Here is an 18,107-nt window from a genome sequence, read left to right on the forward strand (position 1 = left end):
CACAATCAGGACCTGTAGTGGGGCAACCTGATAGTGTGTTAGTACCAAGTAAAATAAAAGAAAAAATAAACAGAGAAGATATGAAATAGGCAATGAATCAGTTTGCAAAGTTATGAGGGAAAACCTCCATTCCCCAAAAGGCTCAAACGGGCTCACTCTGCATCTTCTTCAGCTGATTTTGAACACATTATTCCTTTTCCACTCGCAACAAATTGTGGAAGAAGTAGCGGGTTTTCAAAAACAGCCTTTGCTATCACATTGTATTCAACAGCCTGAAAACCCTGAGTTCAGTGCCACTGGATTGGCCTGCTCAAAGACTTCTGTATTTGTGGAAGACACCACAGTTTGAAAGAAGAAACAATTCTGTATAAAGAAATGGTACAGCCTTACAGATTAGGGCTTGATTTGTGGAGGTTTTGGAATTAATTGATAACAGTAACAAGTCACTGGGACCAGATGGCATTCACCCAAGAGTTCTGAAAGAACTCAAATGTGAAATTGCGGAATGAATCTATTGGGTTTCTGAGAACCGGGCGGGCAGAAGCCCGCCCAATGCTAAAGGATTCACCCCCCCCCCAGCCTAAGAGGAGGATCTACAGGACCTCAGAAACCCACTAATTTCGGGGGACAACTAATAAAAGAACAGGGACAGGAGTGCGAGCAGAGTGCCCCCAATCTCCCAGGAGGTATGCAAAACCTCTGAGATTCAAGCCCTACATTCTGAACTCTCCCTTAAACCCAAGCAGCTAGTGAAGATGCCACGTAAGTGCCTCAGAACGGAAAATAATTTGCAGCACTTCCTAGTAACTGCTGTTCTTACTTTTATTTACCCATATTTCAGTTTCCATCATTTTGATGAGACAAAATAATGCCACATATGTGCAGTTCTAAGAGGCAGGAAAATAGCCTAAAGCAAATTTATTGCAGTCAAACCAAAAAGAGAGGCTTTCTACAGATAACCAGTAAAACAAGTTTAAAGTCCTTTTTACATACTTATGGATTTAGCTTTTGTTCTTCTATTTAAAAAGCAGCTGATGGACCATTCACTTCCCCAGCTTTGATAAGTCATTGTCCAACTGCTTGACTTCCCTCTGAACGCCTAGTGATCTCAGATTTAATAGCATTCATTTTGGCCCTGGGTAGTAAGACTGCCTGCTCCACAGGGTGATGCTTCTGGTGGCTGGCAGTCCCCATGAACAAGAACACCCTGTGACAGCTGAGTGCTCTCAGACAGAGAGTGGAAATTGAAGCTGACTCATGGAAGATAAAACCGTATAGTACAAGGAAAGCCAATATATACCTGAGCAGTTGTATGGTTGACTATGGCCTTGCCAGGGGAAGAGGGTGCTGACTGCTGCACTGTGAGGATCTGCTGTCCTAAGGCTACATTCAGAGGAACACCCACCGTCTTCTGAGGGGAGTTAGGAGGCTGCGAGGCCACCGACACCATTGTCAGCTGCTGAGCAAAATGAAGAAGCTGGTTAAATTAATTCTGCAGTAAACAATTCCACACTACTAGAGTTCTTCAGTGCACTGCATACATACACACCACACTTACACAAAAGGCAAGGTGTTTTACCTTATTAGGGGACTTCAGCGGGGAGATAGCTATTTTATTCGGTGTCTGTTGCGTTGTAGAACCTAAAGAAGGCCCAATAACTCCACTCTCAGAGATGGTTATGGTCTTTGGTGGTGTTCCCGGAGCAGTCTGTGAAAGAACCCTACCTGTAAACAAGAGGCACAAGGTCACCCTAATTACTTGTAAGTTTGTTTATGACAGCCTTACAAGTAAAAGGTTTATTTCCATATCATGGGCACTAACAGAATGCCTATGCATCTCAGCACCACCTCAAAGGGAAAGTTACCTTGATATCAGTGGAACGACACCAATGTTATTTAGATCATGTTTAATGGGCAAGGAAATAGTCAAAGGAAAACCGCCTTAGAAGCAAACACATTGCTTTTGGGAGTTTTCCAAATAAACCTCATGTCTAAAAATACCTTGAAAAGTTAAATTTACATTGATATTTTCAATATGTTTCACTGGTTATTCCTTACTCCCAGAGCTGAGTTTTAGCTCAATCTTCTCTGCACTATTCTGACATCATGGTGCCCTACACAAATAGCTAGTTCTGGCATGAGACTTACTATCACCCTGCCCCAGCCCTCTTGATAAATGCCTGCTGCGCAAACACCCAGTGACTTTCCCATTTTTCAGGAAGACCAGCACACTCAGAAGATGATTCTGAGTATTCACGACAACCCACTGAAAGATTAAAAAGCCAATCAGCAGAAATGAGCTATTTTAGGATGGTGAGGAGAGTTTTTGTTAGTTTATCTGTAAACATTAGTTGTAAGTTTGTTCCTTCGGGATTTGTTTCTTGTATTTTATGTGTCACTGAGCAATGTAAATGTGCTATCCCCAGATCAAAGTGTAACCTGAATAAACATCTGCTCCGACATGACAGCCAAAGGTAACAAGCTTAAACAAGTGGCACCACTATCTGATCTCTATTTCTATTAGAAAACATGGAGGGTCACATACAGCTTGATGCTGGCAAGTGCACTGCTGATTTAGCCCTGCTGCCATATCAACAGGACACAAAGGATGGCAGCAGAGCAGATGTGGTGGGAAGCAGGAGCTGACGCTCATATGGGACTGACTTTATATTGGTAAGAAATAGTTCGTAAAATAGGGATACAAGTATCCAACCTAATTGTTAATTCTAAAGGGATTTTTTTCATTTGCATTCACCTTAAGAGGGATATAATTAAGGAGTTTAGGCCCCAAAACTGGCAGCCTGCATTAGGTCATAATCCATTTTTCTTAGATTAAAAAAATATCCAGAGTTAATGATCTACACACACCTCTGTGCTTGTGATAGCTGGCTCCTTAAAAGCCTTCTCACCCTGCTCCTACAGCAGCCCCTGGGAACAGGACATGTGTACAAGGAGCAGCTCACTAGCCCAACCTTCTCTTCTGCCAGCAGGTGGCCCAGGCTGACCCAGCAACCACTGGAGGCCCACACTGAGTAGCTTATGGCTATTGTGGCCCCAATCTACTGTCCAATGAAGTCACTGGAAACACACCCGTTAATTTATTTCGATAGGAGTTAAATCCGGCCCTGGGCCAGTGGGGGGGAAATTGGTGAGAGACAGAACAAAAAATGAAATAAAACAAAATAATTAAAATGGAAATAAAAGGCGAAATGGTGGCAATTGGAGTCAGAATGCAGAGCAAGAAACGATGACACTGGGAAAACTGGTGTGACACCAGTTCACCAGCCTATTACAAATCTGTGCTCCAGCAGGAATGGGAACTACTGAGATCAACTGCTCCCCTGTGCTCACATCTTCCATGTACAATAGCACCAAATATTTAAAAAGCCATGTTACTTTCCCCTGAATTTTTGATTAAGATGAAAGTATTTGCTCTACAGGCAAGGGACAAAGACGAGAGAAAGAATTAAGCAGTAAGATGACAGACGGCATGTCAACAGAGTTCCATGAGCCCCTTGAAACAGCATTATTCTAGTGAAAAATCCCCTCCCCCAGGGAGTCTATACACAAGATTAAAAAATGATCCTATCTATAAGTTCAGTAAAAATGTAAATGTACAAAATGTAAATGTAAAAATGTACAATTAAAAAAATACAACTCCATTGTTACTAATAGCCCTTAAATGAAGAAACATGATGTTCTTACAAAGCTGACATAAAAACCTCACCTTCAATACTTGTCAATGTTTCCAGTTTGTTTTTCTGAAGATAGCAGCTTTCCCCTTCTCTGTCTATCCCCTGAGTACCACTCTTGTTTTTCCTTCCTTCCTAATTGGAAGGCTCACTGTTTACATTTACTTTAAACTTTAGGAAGCTAAAAGCTAGAAGTTGTAAAATCCTCCCAGTCAGCTTAAAAATATCAGCAAGCACACGTGCCACACCCTCCCGGTGAGTGAAGGCCAGAGACTCTCTCAGCTGGCAAGCTTGGTGAACACATCTTTAGAAACATTTTTCCCCTTTTCAGAGAAGGAGTTCTACCTATCAGTGATGCTTTTCTTGCATGGACTGAGAGAAAGAAGTCCTGATTCTCTAGCACACTGGTTTAAAAGAAAAATGAAGTTGAAATACAAATCTTTTAAAAAAACTGAAGTAATTGTCGATTTTGTGTTTCTGTTCCAATGCAAGAGCTTCCAAGAACTGCAGTGGAAACAGACTTAACAGAAATTATAAAATGGCATGTTCTTACATGTAAATTTCTTGCTATAGTCCTGGTCCTAGCTAATTTCCACTCTTTCATATATTACTAGTGAAAATTTAATATGGTTTTGTGCAAAGTTTTTTGTTTGTTTGTTTTTTTAAACAAAGTTACAATTAATAAAGTTCCCATCTAGAAGTTTAAGACCAAATTTTAGGAGAGCGGAGAAAGGAAAGCAGAAGCTACTTTCTTTCAGAAAAGCATGGAAACCAGGAAAAGACAAAGAAATACTACTTAAACTGAAGATCAGGTGCAGGAGTAAGGAACAGGAAGCAAAGCCAGATAAGAAAAGGGTTGTAATTCTTATTACATACAGCTTATATGGATAAACAGTTAAAAGGAACCTTGCAGAGATAGTTGCGTCTTTTCATGGGCCACTTATGCATAAAGTTCAGTAAGTCATCAGACTGCACAGGACTGGGGCCTAAAAGGCTCTGTCAGTCTGGTAGAAGTTGAAGAACCGCCTATTTCCAAGCTCTGTGGACTCCTTATCTTTCATATTTGTTTTAAGAGAGAATTTACAGCATCTCCTAGATCTTATTTTTATATTTATGTAGGCAATGGAACTAAACACTGAATGTACATCGTCTCAGTGGTTCTCAACCTTTTTTTATTTGCAGGACCCTAACAAATTTCGAACGGCGTTGCGGACCCCTTTGGAAATCTGCTCTCTGCATTATATATAGTTGAATTCTGTTCAATCAGTTTTCAGTCTAAGTCTTTCACGGACCCCTTAGACATGGTCTGCAGACCACAGCCTGAGAACCACTGGTCTAGAAGAGCTGAAAGTACAAAATGGAGAGGGCAAAACCAAGCTGATTATTTCCCAAAGTAGAAAATCATTTCTCGTCATGTTTGTTTATATTTATAGACATTTCTATGAAGGTAAGCACCTATACATGGACACGCCATACAATTTCATTAAAGGGGCACTGTAAGCTTTAAAGTCACATTTCTGTCTGAGAATACCGTCTGCAACAAGTAACATTTACAATTACAATACATGGAAAATATTAGAGGAAAAAATAATTTGCTTTCTTTTTTCAGTTCATTCACTTTACACATTTGCTAGCACTTTCTGCACAGTGAATCAGTCAGTCCATTTTTTCTGAGAGGACTTTTTCCACATAGCATCAGGGAAAAGAAAAGCATCTTAAGAAAATACAGAAGGTGAACTTGTACAACCATAAAAACTGGCAGCGGTACTCCAGGACAGGTGCAAGACTTGAAGCCTTAAGAGTTTAAAAAGTAGCTTAAAGTTGATTGTGTCCCTGCATTATACAGCATAGGATTTTAAAATAAGGAAGTGTGACCCAACACACCTGCTGATGATCTACATCGATATACACTTATTGACCTAATTCATTCCCACTGTCTCAGAGACATCATTCCAGGCTTTAGCCAAAGAGAGCCAATGTTATTAATAAGGTGCAATTTCCTTCTTATACACATGATTGTGTGTTTAACATAATTTCAAAGTACTTTGAGTCTTGGATAGCTTTTGTGAATTGCATAAAAATAAATACTGTATTATCCATATCTGATCTATTTAGTTTTTATTAGCAATTTTAAAGCTTATTAGTATGCAAATACTTTCACAGCTAGCAATCTGAATGACTGAGGTTTGATATAAAAATAAAATCGTGAAGGTGTGGTGTGCCATCTTAAGCAGCTACATATTAGCTATAAGTTCTTTTAAACTTCTAAAATTCTGAAATGTGATGCACTTCACATAACATCAAAAGCTACAGTAAGTGAACTGCAAGATTTTTATTCAGTATCACCATTTCATTCCACAGCCCTTGAAAAACAGCACAGCAAAACAAGTCATAAAGAAGTACAACCTGCAATGACTGGTGACACTTGAGTTGTCTGTCCTGTAACCGCTTTGCTATTAATTGGTTTTGCAAAGATCAGCTTGGTGATTACTGGGCCAGAAGTTGGTGTTCGGGTCTTCTTAGCAATCTGAAAGAGGGAGAGAGAGAAAAGAATTTTAAAATAACCTCATAGAGTTGGGATTTGAAATACAGTTTTGCTAGGTTCATAATAAAGGGGAGGGGACAACACACATATAATTGAGAAGAAGTGATTCATCCATAATATTCTGCTGTTGTTTCCCTCCCACTCACACCCCAATTTTTCCCTAGGGAGAGAATTAGCTTGTCATTAGTGCCATTTGGTCAGCCTGCAAAGTAAACAAAGGTGCAGCATAGCCACAGTATTTCTTTTCCAGATAGAGTGAATCTCTTCCAAAATATGTCTGGTCACAAAAGATCCTCGGGCAGAAGTCCTAAAATTGTTTCTACACTCACCCAGTTTTATTTAAGAAGTTGGAGCATATTTGCGGATACAGAAGTGCGTGATTTTTAAAAAGTTACAAAATTTCAAACAAGGTATTTATTCCAAGTCTGAGTCATTGAAGGAAACTGTGTTTTGGAAGTGTTAGTCCATCTATCCCAACCTGAAAGCACACTTCTACCGCAAAGCTGGTGATGGGGAAACCATGTTCAGCATCTGTTGTAAGAAAACGCTATCAATCTCTGGGAACTTTTGACACTTACTTTTAAATAGCTGCAAATGTTCTGTACACAGAAACGAAGGGTACTTTTTTTCTGCAGTGAACCTTCCATACCTGTGAAGACTGATCCAAGTCTTCCAAAATATGGCTTGATAAGAGACAGGTAATTTTAGCTGGTTGAGGGAGTTCAGGTCGAATTGAAGATTTATAAACAAGCCTTTCATCTCCCCATCCAATTTATGGAAATAAAAACCTGACCTCCTCAACAGAACTCTAGGTTGTGTTAGTCACAGGGATCAAATCTGATACTGGTAGTCAGCTGGCAAAGAGTTGTGGGTTACTGATTTAGAATTAAGATACCTTCTTCCAGTCACTAGGATATATTTTAATTTGCTAGCCACAAAAGCTCCCTACAGCTGTCTGTTACCAGTCAGCAGGTATAAATTGAGGCCCACGGCCTCTGTATTCTAGATATGGCAAGTAGGGATGGCTCTACCTTTAGCTTCTGGGCACTGTGTGCGAGCAAGGGTCAGGAGGGCATATACTCTAAATGAACAGAAGGGGAATTGTGGAGGGATAAGAGGACCTTTTGGAGGAAGAATGGGCTGGTTGCTGGTCCCCAAATACCGAAAGGCAGATTGGGTGACAGTGGGAGAGCAGACCGCATCTCTATCCAGTTGTCCCTTAAGTTACAAGGTCATGGTCTAGTTCCTCTTTAGCCTTCCCCCCTCCCCCATTTCTGCCAATGGGGTAAAAGAATCCTACAATCTCCCAATCCCTCACATCTCACCTTGGGATGAGAAAACATACAAACAGGATGTTCAAAGCCCCTGGGATCTTTCAGCCCACCCCCAAATAGTCATGTGGTGGAAAGAGGTAATGAAGCTGGAGTGTGTCAGTGGTGAAACACCTTGCGGTAAGAATGCCATTTCCAGCTTTCAGAACATCCCCTCCTAATTATATGGTTTTGGAAGTGAGCCAAGTTGATTGGAGAAAAATTTTGGCTCCCCTATTAGGTACTCTGACCAAAAGTCAGCCCTGACAATTACCAGTGTGGTAGATTAGAAGTTTATTTTTCCCACTCAACACCACCAGATTTACATGAGTGTAATTCCAGTGACTTGAATGGAGTTGCCACACCATAAAACTGACAGCAGAGTAGAGAATCAGGCCCTAAAACTTGGGATCAAAACCACAATTACATTTCACTCTAGAGTAACCTACAGAGAATAAAATCTGTAAACACTGCAAGGATTTGGATATGTAAATTATGATTTTATATGGCCACAGTAAAGAGGCCGTTCAGAGGAAGTTATTGCCAAGTGGGCTAGTTTCTGTGATCTCCTATAGAAAACCCTAGTTATAGTAATCACTGACTAAAAGAACCCATAGTGTTTTGTTTTTAAGAAATGCTGCCGTTTTAAAATTGATCTGCATCAGCACACCATCAGCTCCAAGACCTTCAAACAAGAACTAGCAGTTGGGTCATTTCAGATCACAGCAGTGTACTCTGTGATAGGAGTTATACAGACAGCACCACTGGGGGAGTCAGTGCTCACATCTAGTGATGGCTGTGGGAGGCATTAGGCCTGTAACTGTCTAGAGAATCATCCTAGCACATTGGCTGCCGTCCTTTTCAAGGAATTTAGTCTTACTGTCTTGACAATGAAACCTCCCTAGTAAAACAAACTGTGCCTCTGTCCTCCCTCAGCGATACTCAGCCAACAGCAGCTAAGGGAAGATGGTTTTAAAACCAGACACAGCTAGAAAACAGATCTCATTTAATGGAAACCATGCACTCCTCTGCGCTGCAGTGCAAAATTATTCCAGAGAGAAAAGCTCTACCTTATTCAGTCCGTGGATCAAGTCCAGCCGTGGCCTGGAGATTTATTCTCCTCACATATACTGTACATACTACTCTATGCCTTGGCACTGATTTTCTCTTCAGTTTCAGAAAGTACAGAACCAAAAGATCGAAATATCTTTAAAAAATGTGGAAAGAAAATATAGACTATAATACAGTATGCAGCTCATATCGTTTTAGAGCCTTAAAATGAGGCAAAATTTACTATTAGCCCAAATGAAAGTTTGTTAGAACATAAGGGAGACAGAAAACAGTCAACAGAAGTTTGAGAGAAAAAAATATTATTAGTACATTGTATTTAATTGTTTGGAAAGAGCAAATCTCATCTACATTGCAGCATATAATTGTGTAGCGTGTAGATTTAATGAAAGTTAAGAGTTAGCTCTAATAATAGATACTACAATAGATATGTTTAAAATCATAAAATACATTTGTTTTAAAGAGATATTTTTCAGTAAAATTGCTTATACAATTTAAAAAAGTATCATAAATGCACACACACCTGTAACAGTAAATATCTGTCTACTAATACACCCCCTGAAATTGTCTCTGCCCTGTCAGAAATCAGTCGCACCTGCTCTGGACTATTACAATAATTCAGTCACTTTTACTCTCTGAAGTGACAAGTGATGTCAAAAAGTCAAGCTAGTCCAGCATACAATCCACGTCTAGCAGGAACACCTTTGTTTGCGATGACATTAGGTATTACTAATCAATAGTGATTCATCTCGTTTTAAAGCACTGCCATATATCAATCAGGCTGCTGCTCATGTGAAATATTTTAGGAACACTCGAACCAGCGTTTTGGTGGTGGTTGTTTTCCTTTGCGAAGCAAGGGGTTGCAAGCCTGGGTAGTGGGGAGATCAGGAACAGAGTGGGGAGCAGGAGGGGATAATTGCAGCAGAAACAGATTGCAACTAATTCTATTTACTTGTGTCTGACAAGAATGTCCATTTTACTCAGCAGCTACCCAGGGCTCCCAGGTTCTGTAGCTGTAGAGCAGCCCTGCCATGTGGACTGCCCCAGACCAGGAACCAAAGAGCTTCCAGGGCATCCCAATACCCAGCCGGCCCGGCAGTCTGGAAGTCCTGTGGTTCCCAGTCTGGGGCAGCCAGCATGGGGGGTTGCCCTGGAGCTGCAGACCCCGGAACTCGGGAGCCCAGCCCGGCACTTCCATATTCCCTGAGGCGGAGCTGGGAATTGAACCCTGGTCAGAGCTAAGGCTTCCAGGGCCTCCAGCTCCACAGCAGGCAGGGAACCAGGCAGGTTTCTGACAGAACCCTGCCTCTGATTCAGCTAAAGTTCATCAAACCCAACTTGCTTTCGCAAGAAATTTCAAGTTTGATGAACTAGTACAGGGATAGGCAACCTATAGCACGCGTGCCAAAGGCGACACACAAGCTGATTTTCAGTGGCACTCACACTGCCCAGGTCCTGGCCACCGGTCCAGGGGGCTCTGCATTTTAATTTAATTTTAAATGAAGCTTCTTAAACATTTTTAAAACCTTATTTACTTTACATACAACAATAGTTTAGTTCAGGGCTCGGCAACCTTTCAGAAGTGGTGTGCCGCGTCTTCATTTATTCACTCTAATTTAAGGTTTCGCGTGCCAGTAATACATTTCAACGTTTTTAGAAAATCTCTTTCTATAAGTCTATAATATATAACTAAACTATTGTTGTACGTAAAGTAAATAAGGTTTTTAAAATGTTTAAGATGCTTCATTTAAAACTAAATTAAAATGCAGAGCCCCCAGGACCAGTGGCCAGGACTTGGGCAATGTGAGTGCCACTGAAAATCAGCTCGCGTGCTGCCTTCGGCACGCGTGCCATAGGTTGCCTACCCCTGGTATAGTTATATATTATAGACTTATAGAAAGAGACCTTCTAAAAATGTTAAAATGTATTACTGGCACGCGAAACCTTAAACTAGAGTGAATAATGAAGACTCGGCATACCACTTCTGAAAGGTTGCCAACCCCTGAACTAGTATTTTCCAGTGAAGTTTCTGACCAGTCCTACTAGTTTCTTTGAACTGGAGTGTGAAGAATCTTCCCTGCAAGCAGCTCTCCCCTAAGGAAATGTGGCAATATCACAAGATAAATGCATACAGCTCTCTGCTCCTGAGAGAATACAAACAGGCTGCTTTGCAAGTGTCTTTATTTACAGTAAGGGTCAAATTCTGTCCTGGGATGTGCACTCACAGCTCAGTGGGAACAGCATGCATGTATCTAAAGGCAGATTTTGCCCTTATCTGTTAGATTAGAATATGCTTATACAAGAATATGCTAGATGATTCTGACCTATACATGCAAATACAGCTAATCTATACACAGTATTCTGTCATATCAAATCTGGAGATGTGACAGAGCAAAGGTGAAGAGAAGTACCACAGCCATTTTTCAGGAAAGATGACTGAGCTTGAAGAAACAGGTTCAGGGAGCAGGGTTTGGAGCAGGGAGGGAGAGGAGAGAAGGGTGGTTTTTAATTTGAAGAGAAGATACCATTGAGGTGGCTTAAAAGATTTGCTTTGCCAAAATAGCCCTGGCACAGGAGACTGAAATCTCTATTGCAAGCTATTGGCTCTGCCAGTTATCACAGCAAGACAAATTCATTTAGGCTAATTTAGCAATTGGAGTGGAGATGGGGTTGGGCATGAGATTAGAAAGAGGCAATGAGTAAGGCCAGATCTACACTCAAAACTTTAGCTGGTATAGTAATGGGGGCTGGGGTGTGATTTTTTTATTATATTTTTATGCTGGCAAAAGCACTGGAATAGATGCATTTATCACATCATACTTGTTCGTATAGTTTATTTCAGCTGGAGAACTGGTATAAGTTATATCGTCAAAAGCTCTCTTTTGCCAGTATAAGTTGCTTCTACACTAGGAATTTTTCCTGGTATAGAAAACCTTTCCTAGCATAGAAGAGGCCCAAGTTTATAATGCATTTTACTCTCAGTAGCATTGCAGATTCAACATAGCACTAAGAGAGGGACCTAGATTCTATAGAATATTTTACTGAATTCCAATTAGTTTTGCCTTTTGCAAAGTAATGGGATTGTATCAGTTACTTAAGGTCCAAACTGGAAGACAGTGGGGCTGTACTGGTGTAACTGAAGGTCTAACATGATCTGAACAACTTTTAATACCGGTGATGATATAAGTTAAGAACACAACTAGATTCTCAGATCCCAGGCTGATTTTAATCAATTCACTTTTCAGAGTCAAACAGCATTTTAAATAAATAAATAAGATAAATTATTAGCACTTTACATAGCCTTCCATTGGAGGATCTCAAATGGTTTTACCAATCAATTAATTAAGCCTCACAAAATCCTTGAGGTAGGGGAGTGGCATCACCATTTCACACACAGGGGAACTGAAAAGTTAATCAGAGCCAGAAAGAGAATCTGGATCTCCTGACTCCTTCTGTCACAATTAAATCTCCTAGATCAGGATTCTCAAACTTTGTAAGTGTGGACAAGATCTTAATAGTGAGATTATCTTTCCCTCACAGAACACTTTCCCTCACATTCATGATCTTGTGGATCATGGATTTCGCTCCCATTTGCAATGACGTAATATCCCTGTGTTATATTATTTCTTACAAGGAAAAAGCAGTAAGAGGGAAGTGTTTATATATTTCTGTCTTTGTTGTAGTAAGTGCTTTGTTGTTTTTAAAACAGTTAGTCACACTGTTGACTCTTGGTCTGCATTTTTTTCTCCACAATCCCACCCATTCCACTCCTCTATACCCCTTGCTTCTCTGCACTTGCTTGTTTGCCACTTGCTCCTCTTCTTCTCCAGAATGATTCCCCTACAACTGGTCCACCTTTGACACTACTACATAAACTTCTCTGCAGAAGCAGCTGAAAAAAAGACTCGGCGTCACATGATCAGCCTCTTTCACTGAGAAACTGCTGCAGTAGATCACAATCCCCACACTAAGCCCTAATCTACCCTTATGGATCTCTTACATATTAAACATGCATGTAGATGGCATAGCTTTATGGGGGGTAGGGGGGGTTAATAAAAAACATTAATAGTAGCTTTTGAAAAGCCAAATGCAAACAGTTACATCTATTTTACAAAAGGAACCAAAGGGGAAAAGCAAGTTCGTTTTGTAGAGCAGTGATTCTTAAGGCCTTGCAATTGGACATAAATCAATTAATCAGGAAAACCTTCAGGATTCCTAAAGGCAAGAAAATAGCGGAGGACAATCAGGAAGAATTGCAGCCTTTCAAGTCTGAGATACCACAGGCAAGAGGAAAATCATAAACGCTACAACCCGAGAGTGCAACACAGCTTATGCATTTTTAACTTTAGCTTTCTTTTAACTGCCAGCATCAGCTCTACAACTCAAGCCAAATGGCAGGAACTGATCCATTCTTAAATGTTCCTGTGCTGAGTTGCTGAGTCAGGAGCCACAGCCGCTTTTAAAGATATTCTGCCAACCTCAACATTAACAATGGAAGTAAAAAAGAAATCGGTAGGGAACAGTCAAACACTAAAAATCAACATTAGTCAGGCATTTGATCTTCAGCTTTGAGCACTGAGCAATATGAGAAAAGACTGCACTGGAAAATAACACTGAGATTGTATGGTGCTTTAAAATACATAGTCTCAAATGTTCTGCATGATATAGTTTGTGTTTGCTTGCTGTGAAATATCCATTTGGGAGTTTAGCACTCTAATTGGTTTGCATATGGCTCCATCATTTTACATGCACAGCAAATATTCTGTTTTTATATAGACTGAGTTTTATTTTCCCATCCCCAGCTAATGATTGTGGGAAGATCTTTTTTCCAGATTCAGCCTGGTGCGCTTTAGAAATGTAACAGCAATCGGAAATAAATAAATAAATAAGGATTTAGAAGAAATAAACTTAATATCCCTGCAGAGTTCAATCTTCCTAAAGGTATATGGGATTAACTGAAACACTCAGAGAAGAATTCTCTCCACTGCAATACATTCTGATGGCATAGACACATACTCTGTGATAAACCTTAATCTTCCAAAAGGTAGTTGGATGTAAAGAACTTACAATTTAAATACATTCACATATGACTGAATACACTAGAAGCAATATTCTATATATACGCACGGTGAATTGTGAGGGTTGCGTGTGCACACACATGCAAACACATTTCTATCAACAAAAACAAACCTTCAATATGGGAACAGTTTTAGTTTTAAGACAAAAAAGGTTTATTTTAAAAAAAGTTTCATTAGTACAACCCCTTTTACCTGTACTGTTTTTAACTGCTGGGTCTGTAATACAGAAGACTGGGCTGCAGTATTTATCAGCTGACTTCCCGGCGTCAAAGAGGAGACACCAACGACAGGCTTCATCTCTGGCCTCCCTCCAATAGTAACTACTTTGATCTGCTGGGCAGGTACCTTGGAGTCTCCTGCCTGAGCCTGAATTGTGGCCTTCTGAGCCTGGGGCAGTTGGTTGTGGGGTAGTGCTAAGACAATTGGCTGGCCAGCCTTTCCCAAAGTTGTCACAATTAGCTTTTGCCCTTCTTGTTTAATAGTTTGGTTGCCAAGTTTAAGATCAGTGGCCTTGTTCAGAATAATCTGATTGGCTGAGATAGTGACAGGAGTCTGAGCACCAAGTTTATGGAGGCCACTTTGCAAGGTAGATTTTACTGTTGCATTAGTGTCAGTTTTTGTAATTGTGGTATTCACTGTAACTTGGCTTGAGTGATTGCTGGGCACAGTAGCTGGCTCTGTGGTGGCTGTGGTTGTAGCTGCAGAGTCACTGGCTGAGCTTATGTTCACTATTTCTTCCAGTTCTGTTTCCATAGGAATAGCCTCTCCCATAGGTGACGCCACAATAACAGCCTCAATGCTATCATCTTCCATCAGAGTTATACCAGTGTCCATTATCTCCTCGGGGAGTAAGCTGTTCACCTCTGCTGATACCACCTCCATCGTAGATGTTCTGGCAGTAAGGCAATGACCAGGCACTGCAACTATATTAAAAAAAAAAAAGTCAATTAGTAAGTCATAAATTATTAAACTCCATGACAACATACATTTCAGCAAAGCTTCATGAATAGTATTACCATAGAAGAACGTAAGTGCACAAATACTGGAGGTGCAGGAATTTTAGCAGAACTATATTTTCATGTGAAATTTATCCTTGATTCTTTAGTACTTTTACTTGAATTTCCTTTCAATCCTAATTTAGATCAGACCTCCTCCAGCAGCATTGCAATACACCCACATCTCCTGAGGCCAGAGAAAGCCAGGAATTAAAATGTAAGAGTTCATGAATGGTTTTAGTGGTCACACATGCCAACATTCATTACCAAGCTGTCATTCTGTGGAGTTGTTTGAAGTAGTGAATGTGCTAATAGTTCACTTGTTTACGAGTATTAATTTCAGTGATCTCAGCAACAGCACATGGGAAAGCAGAGCTATTTTAGTGACAAACTTAGTTACCTATTGAACTTGATCACCAACTCATTTGAGAACCAAGCCAATAGTACTGCTTTTCAAAGCCATGGGTGATTTCATGCTTCGGTTGTCCCACGGGGCGGGGGGGAAAGCACAGCTCACTTGTTCTATACTTATTAGAAAAGAAAGAGCCTCAAATTGTGACTGTAATATAAAACATCCAGTGAATAAATGAACTAATCTGCAGGACACAGCAGGGTGTGCTGAATTGATTAGAAAGAAAAGCAAGCTTAAAAAAAAACAGAATTAGCAGTGGGTTCTATATATGTGAGTCTCAACTTGAAAAACCTTGAAGAGGGGGGAAATGAAAATGGCAGAATCTCCTGTAAATATGATACAGAATCATGAATATTGGACTTCCCATTAAAAAAGTAACATTGTCAGTCAACAATGATCAGCATTTGCCTCCTTCCATCAGCTTATTTCTTTCACCTTGTAGTGGATGGGCACACTATGTACCCTCTTATCATTTACAACATTCACGCTGAACCTCAGGGTGTAACAACCATAACACCTTGCCCTCGCAAACCTGGGTTTGCACATTGCAGAGCAAAGTACAGTGGTGCCATTTTTACAGCACTCCCATTCATAATTAATGGATTATTGTTGTGGATGATTTAAAATGCATGGATTAAATGCTGAAGTTGCATTTATTGATTACAGTGCCATTGTATGTCTGAATTTGCACCATTTTATGATAATAGCCAAACTGACCATAGAATAACTGTAGATTATTCACCCATGAAGTACAGAAGCTAGGGAAAAACTGCAGTATGTTATCTAGTTTATATGCTGACCGGCTGATGATGAAAGCAATTAACAGAGTCAGGGGTTCCCACTAGTTTCTGTTTATTTTTGTTCATTACAATGTTGTAAGAAAACTATACAAGAAAAAGATGATCAACAAAACATTTTTATGATGCAGCTCGGAACTGACAGATCATTAACAAAGAGTTTCGCACCAAATACACTTTAAGAACTGAGAATCTTGGGGCAGGTCTATACTACAGATTTACAGCAGCACAGGTGCAGGTGTGCTGCTGTAGCGCTTATGGTGAAGACACGCTAAATTGACAGGAGAGCTCTCCCAAAGCTCTCTCCTGTCAGCTTAACAATTCCACCTCTGTGAGAGGTGGTCGCTACGTTGGTGGGAGAAACTCTCCAACCGACATAGCACTACCTACACCAGTGATGTAGTTATACCTATAGGTCGGTATAACTACATCACTCAGGAATGTGAATAATCCACAACCTTGAGCGATGTAGTTATAGCGCAGTAATTTTGTAGTGTAGACTAGAGCTTGGTATTAATGACTTTAGCCAAGTTTGTTTTCTATAATAAACTTGATGGGAAATTTTCATAACAATACTTAGCATTAGAACTTTATTCTTTGCCTGTTCTGGGAAAAGGCTAATTTTTTAACATACCAGTATTTAAACCAAACTCCCTTATTTATTATTTTTAGCAACAGTGTAGGAAATTTTTTGTATGGCATCACAAACACAGCTTGTTATGAACAAAAGTAGGCTTTGTAGGAATTCTATGGCCCTTAAAAAAAAAATCAACGTTTTTGTTGCCATCAGGGATCGGAAACTTTTCTATAGCTAATTTAAGACCTACCAATTCCCTAGGCTAGTAACAAAAGACCGTAGAATCTAGTGGATAAGATGCTAGTTTCACATTTCAAAGATTGCAAGTTCAAAATTTGTTCCTTCAAGTATTTTTTCTACTCTTTTAAAGCAAGGAAGTAATGTATGTGATGACAAATATTTCAATGTTAAAAAAAGCCAAGCTAAAAAGTGACTGGCTGTTTAAATGGTTAAAGTAAACAAGTCTCTAGGACTAAAAGCCATTTAAAATGACAAACCCTTTTGCAACATGATTGATTTAGTAGCTACCATATAGTTATATGGCTGCACTGTTCCTTTTCTAAATAGGCTTTATTTTTAATAGATGAAATGTTATGCATTATGCCTCATGTAGGCAAAACTCTCACTCGTCCAAGAGAAGCTCTGTCCACATCAGCTGTTTTGCTTACATAACCAGCATAGGATCAGGCGCCAATTATTTTTCCAAAGAAACATGAATGAGACAAGATGGGTGAGGTAATATCTTTTTCAGACCAACTTCTTTTGGTCAAAGAGACAAGCTTTCGAATTTACACAGAGCTCTTCTTTAGGTCTGGGAACAGTACTCAGAGCATCACAACATAAATGCACACACATGCCTATACTTAAGTAACCCCTCAGCTGCAGCCACTAAACCCATTTTATTTTAAGGGGATTGTTTTTTTAAATGGATCTCAGAACATGACAAAATAATGCACTGACATTAACATCATTAATAAATTATGCTGCCTTTATTTCTCACATTATACCAAGCTTCAGCTACTAGTGTGAGATAATTTACTCATATGACCCACAGGCACACCCACATATACACAACTCACTTATTGGCAAGTACGTAAAACTATTTATTTCTCTGATGTCACTGCCAGAAATACCTCCTTTGGAAAACTTTACTTCTCGGATGACGGCAGCACAGTCTGTAGTGATGCCATGCCTTGTAACTACTGGTACAGAAAACAATACTTCTTGTAAGGACATATTAGAAAATAATGCCACACTGCTGCTTAGAAGATAACCCAAATTATCAGACAAGACTTACCATAGAATAGGAAAATACAAAATCAGCTAGCAATGATCCAGCACTGATGTGCCAAGACCACTACCTATCATGCTGACCAACATGGTCTCATCATTTCCTTGTGCTCTCCCATCTGTCTGTATCCACCTGCAGTCTCTTGTCTTATACTTTGATTGTAAACTCCTTGGGGCAGGGCCTAACTTTCTGTTCTGTGTTTATACAGCACCTAACACAATGGGGGCCTGGTCCAGGACTAGGGCTCCTCGGTGCTACCCCAATACAATAAAATATACTTCCATATTTGAAGGTACCCAAAGTTGCCATCTTTGGCTGTAATGACTTTTTAAGAGAAAGAGA

General features: G+C 40.0%; 1 protein-coding gene across 5 annotated transcripts in view; it reads right to left on the reverse strand.

Annotated features, from left to right (window-relative positions):
- The window catches only part of LIN54 (lin-54 DREAM MuvB core complex component), a 64,146-nt gene that overhangs the window by 22,248 nt on the left and 23,791 nt on the right, over positions 1 to 18,107 (reverse strand). For 4 of the 5 annotated variants that reach the window (XM_039541951.1, XM_039541949.1, XM_039541947.1 and 1 more), the window contains exons 2-5: positions 13,886 to 14,616; positions 6,099 to 6,219; positions 1,580 to 1,725; positions 1,301 to 1,459 (exon numbers count right to left, since the gene is read on the reverse strand). In XM_039541951.1, coding sequence (XP_039397885.1) covers positions 1,301 to 1,459; positions 1,580 to 1,725; positions 6,099 to 6,219; positions 13,886 to 14,575 — 1,116 coding nt within the window. In that variant the 5' untranslated portion in view covers positions 14,576 to 14,616. The remainder of the gene's footprint in view (positions 1 to 1,300; positions 1,460 to 1,579; positions 1,726 to 6,098; positions 6,220 to 13,885; positions 14,617 to 18,107) is intronic. The other variant, XM_039541948.1, reaches the window with a different exon arrangement.

This window comes from Mauremys reevesii, linkage group 5 (genome assembly GCF_016161935.1).
Source record: "Mauremys reevesii isolate NIE-2019 linkage group 5, ASM1616193v1, whole genome shotgun sequence".
NCBI classification, from domain to species: Eukaryota; Metazoa; Chordata; order Testudines; family Geoemydidae; genus Mauremys; species Mauremys reevesii.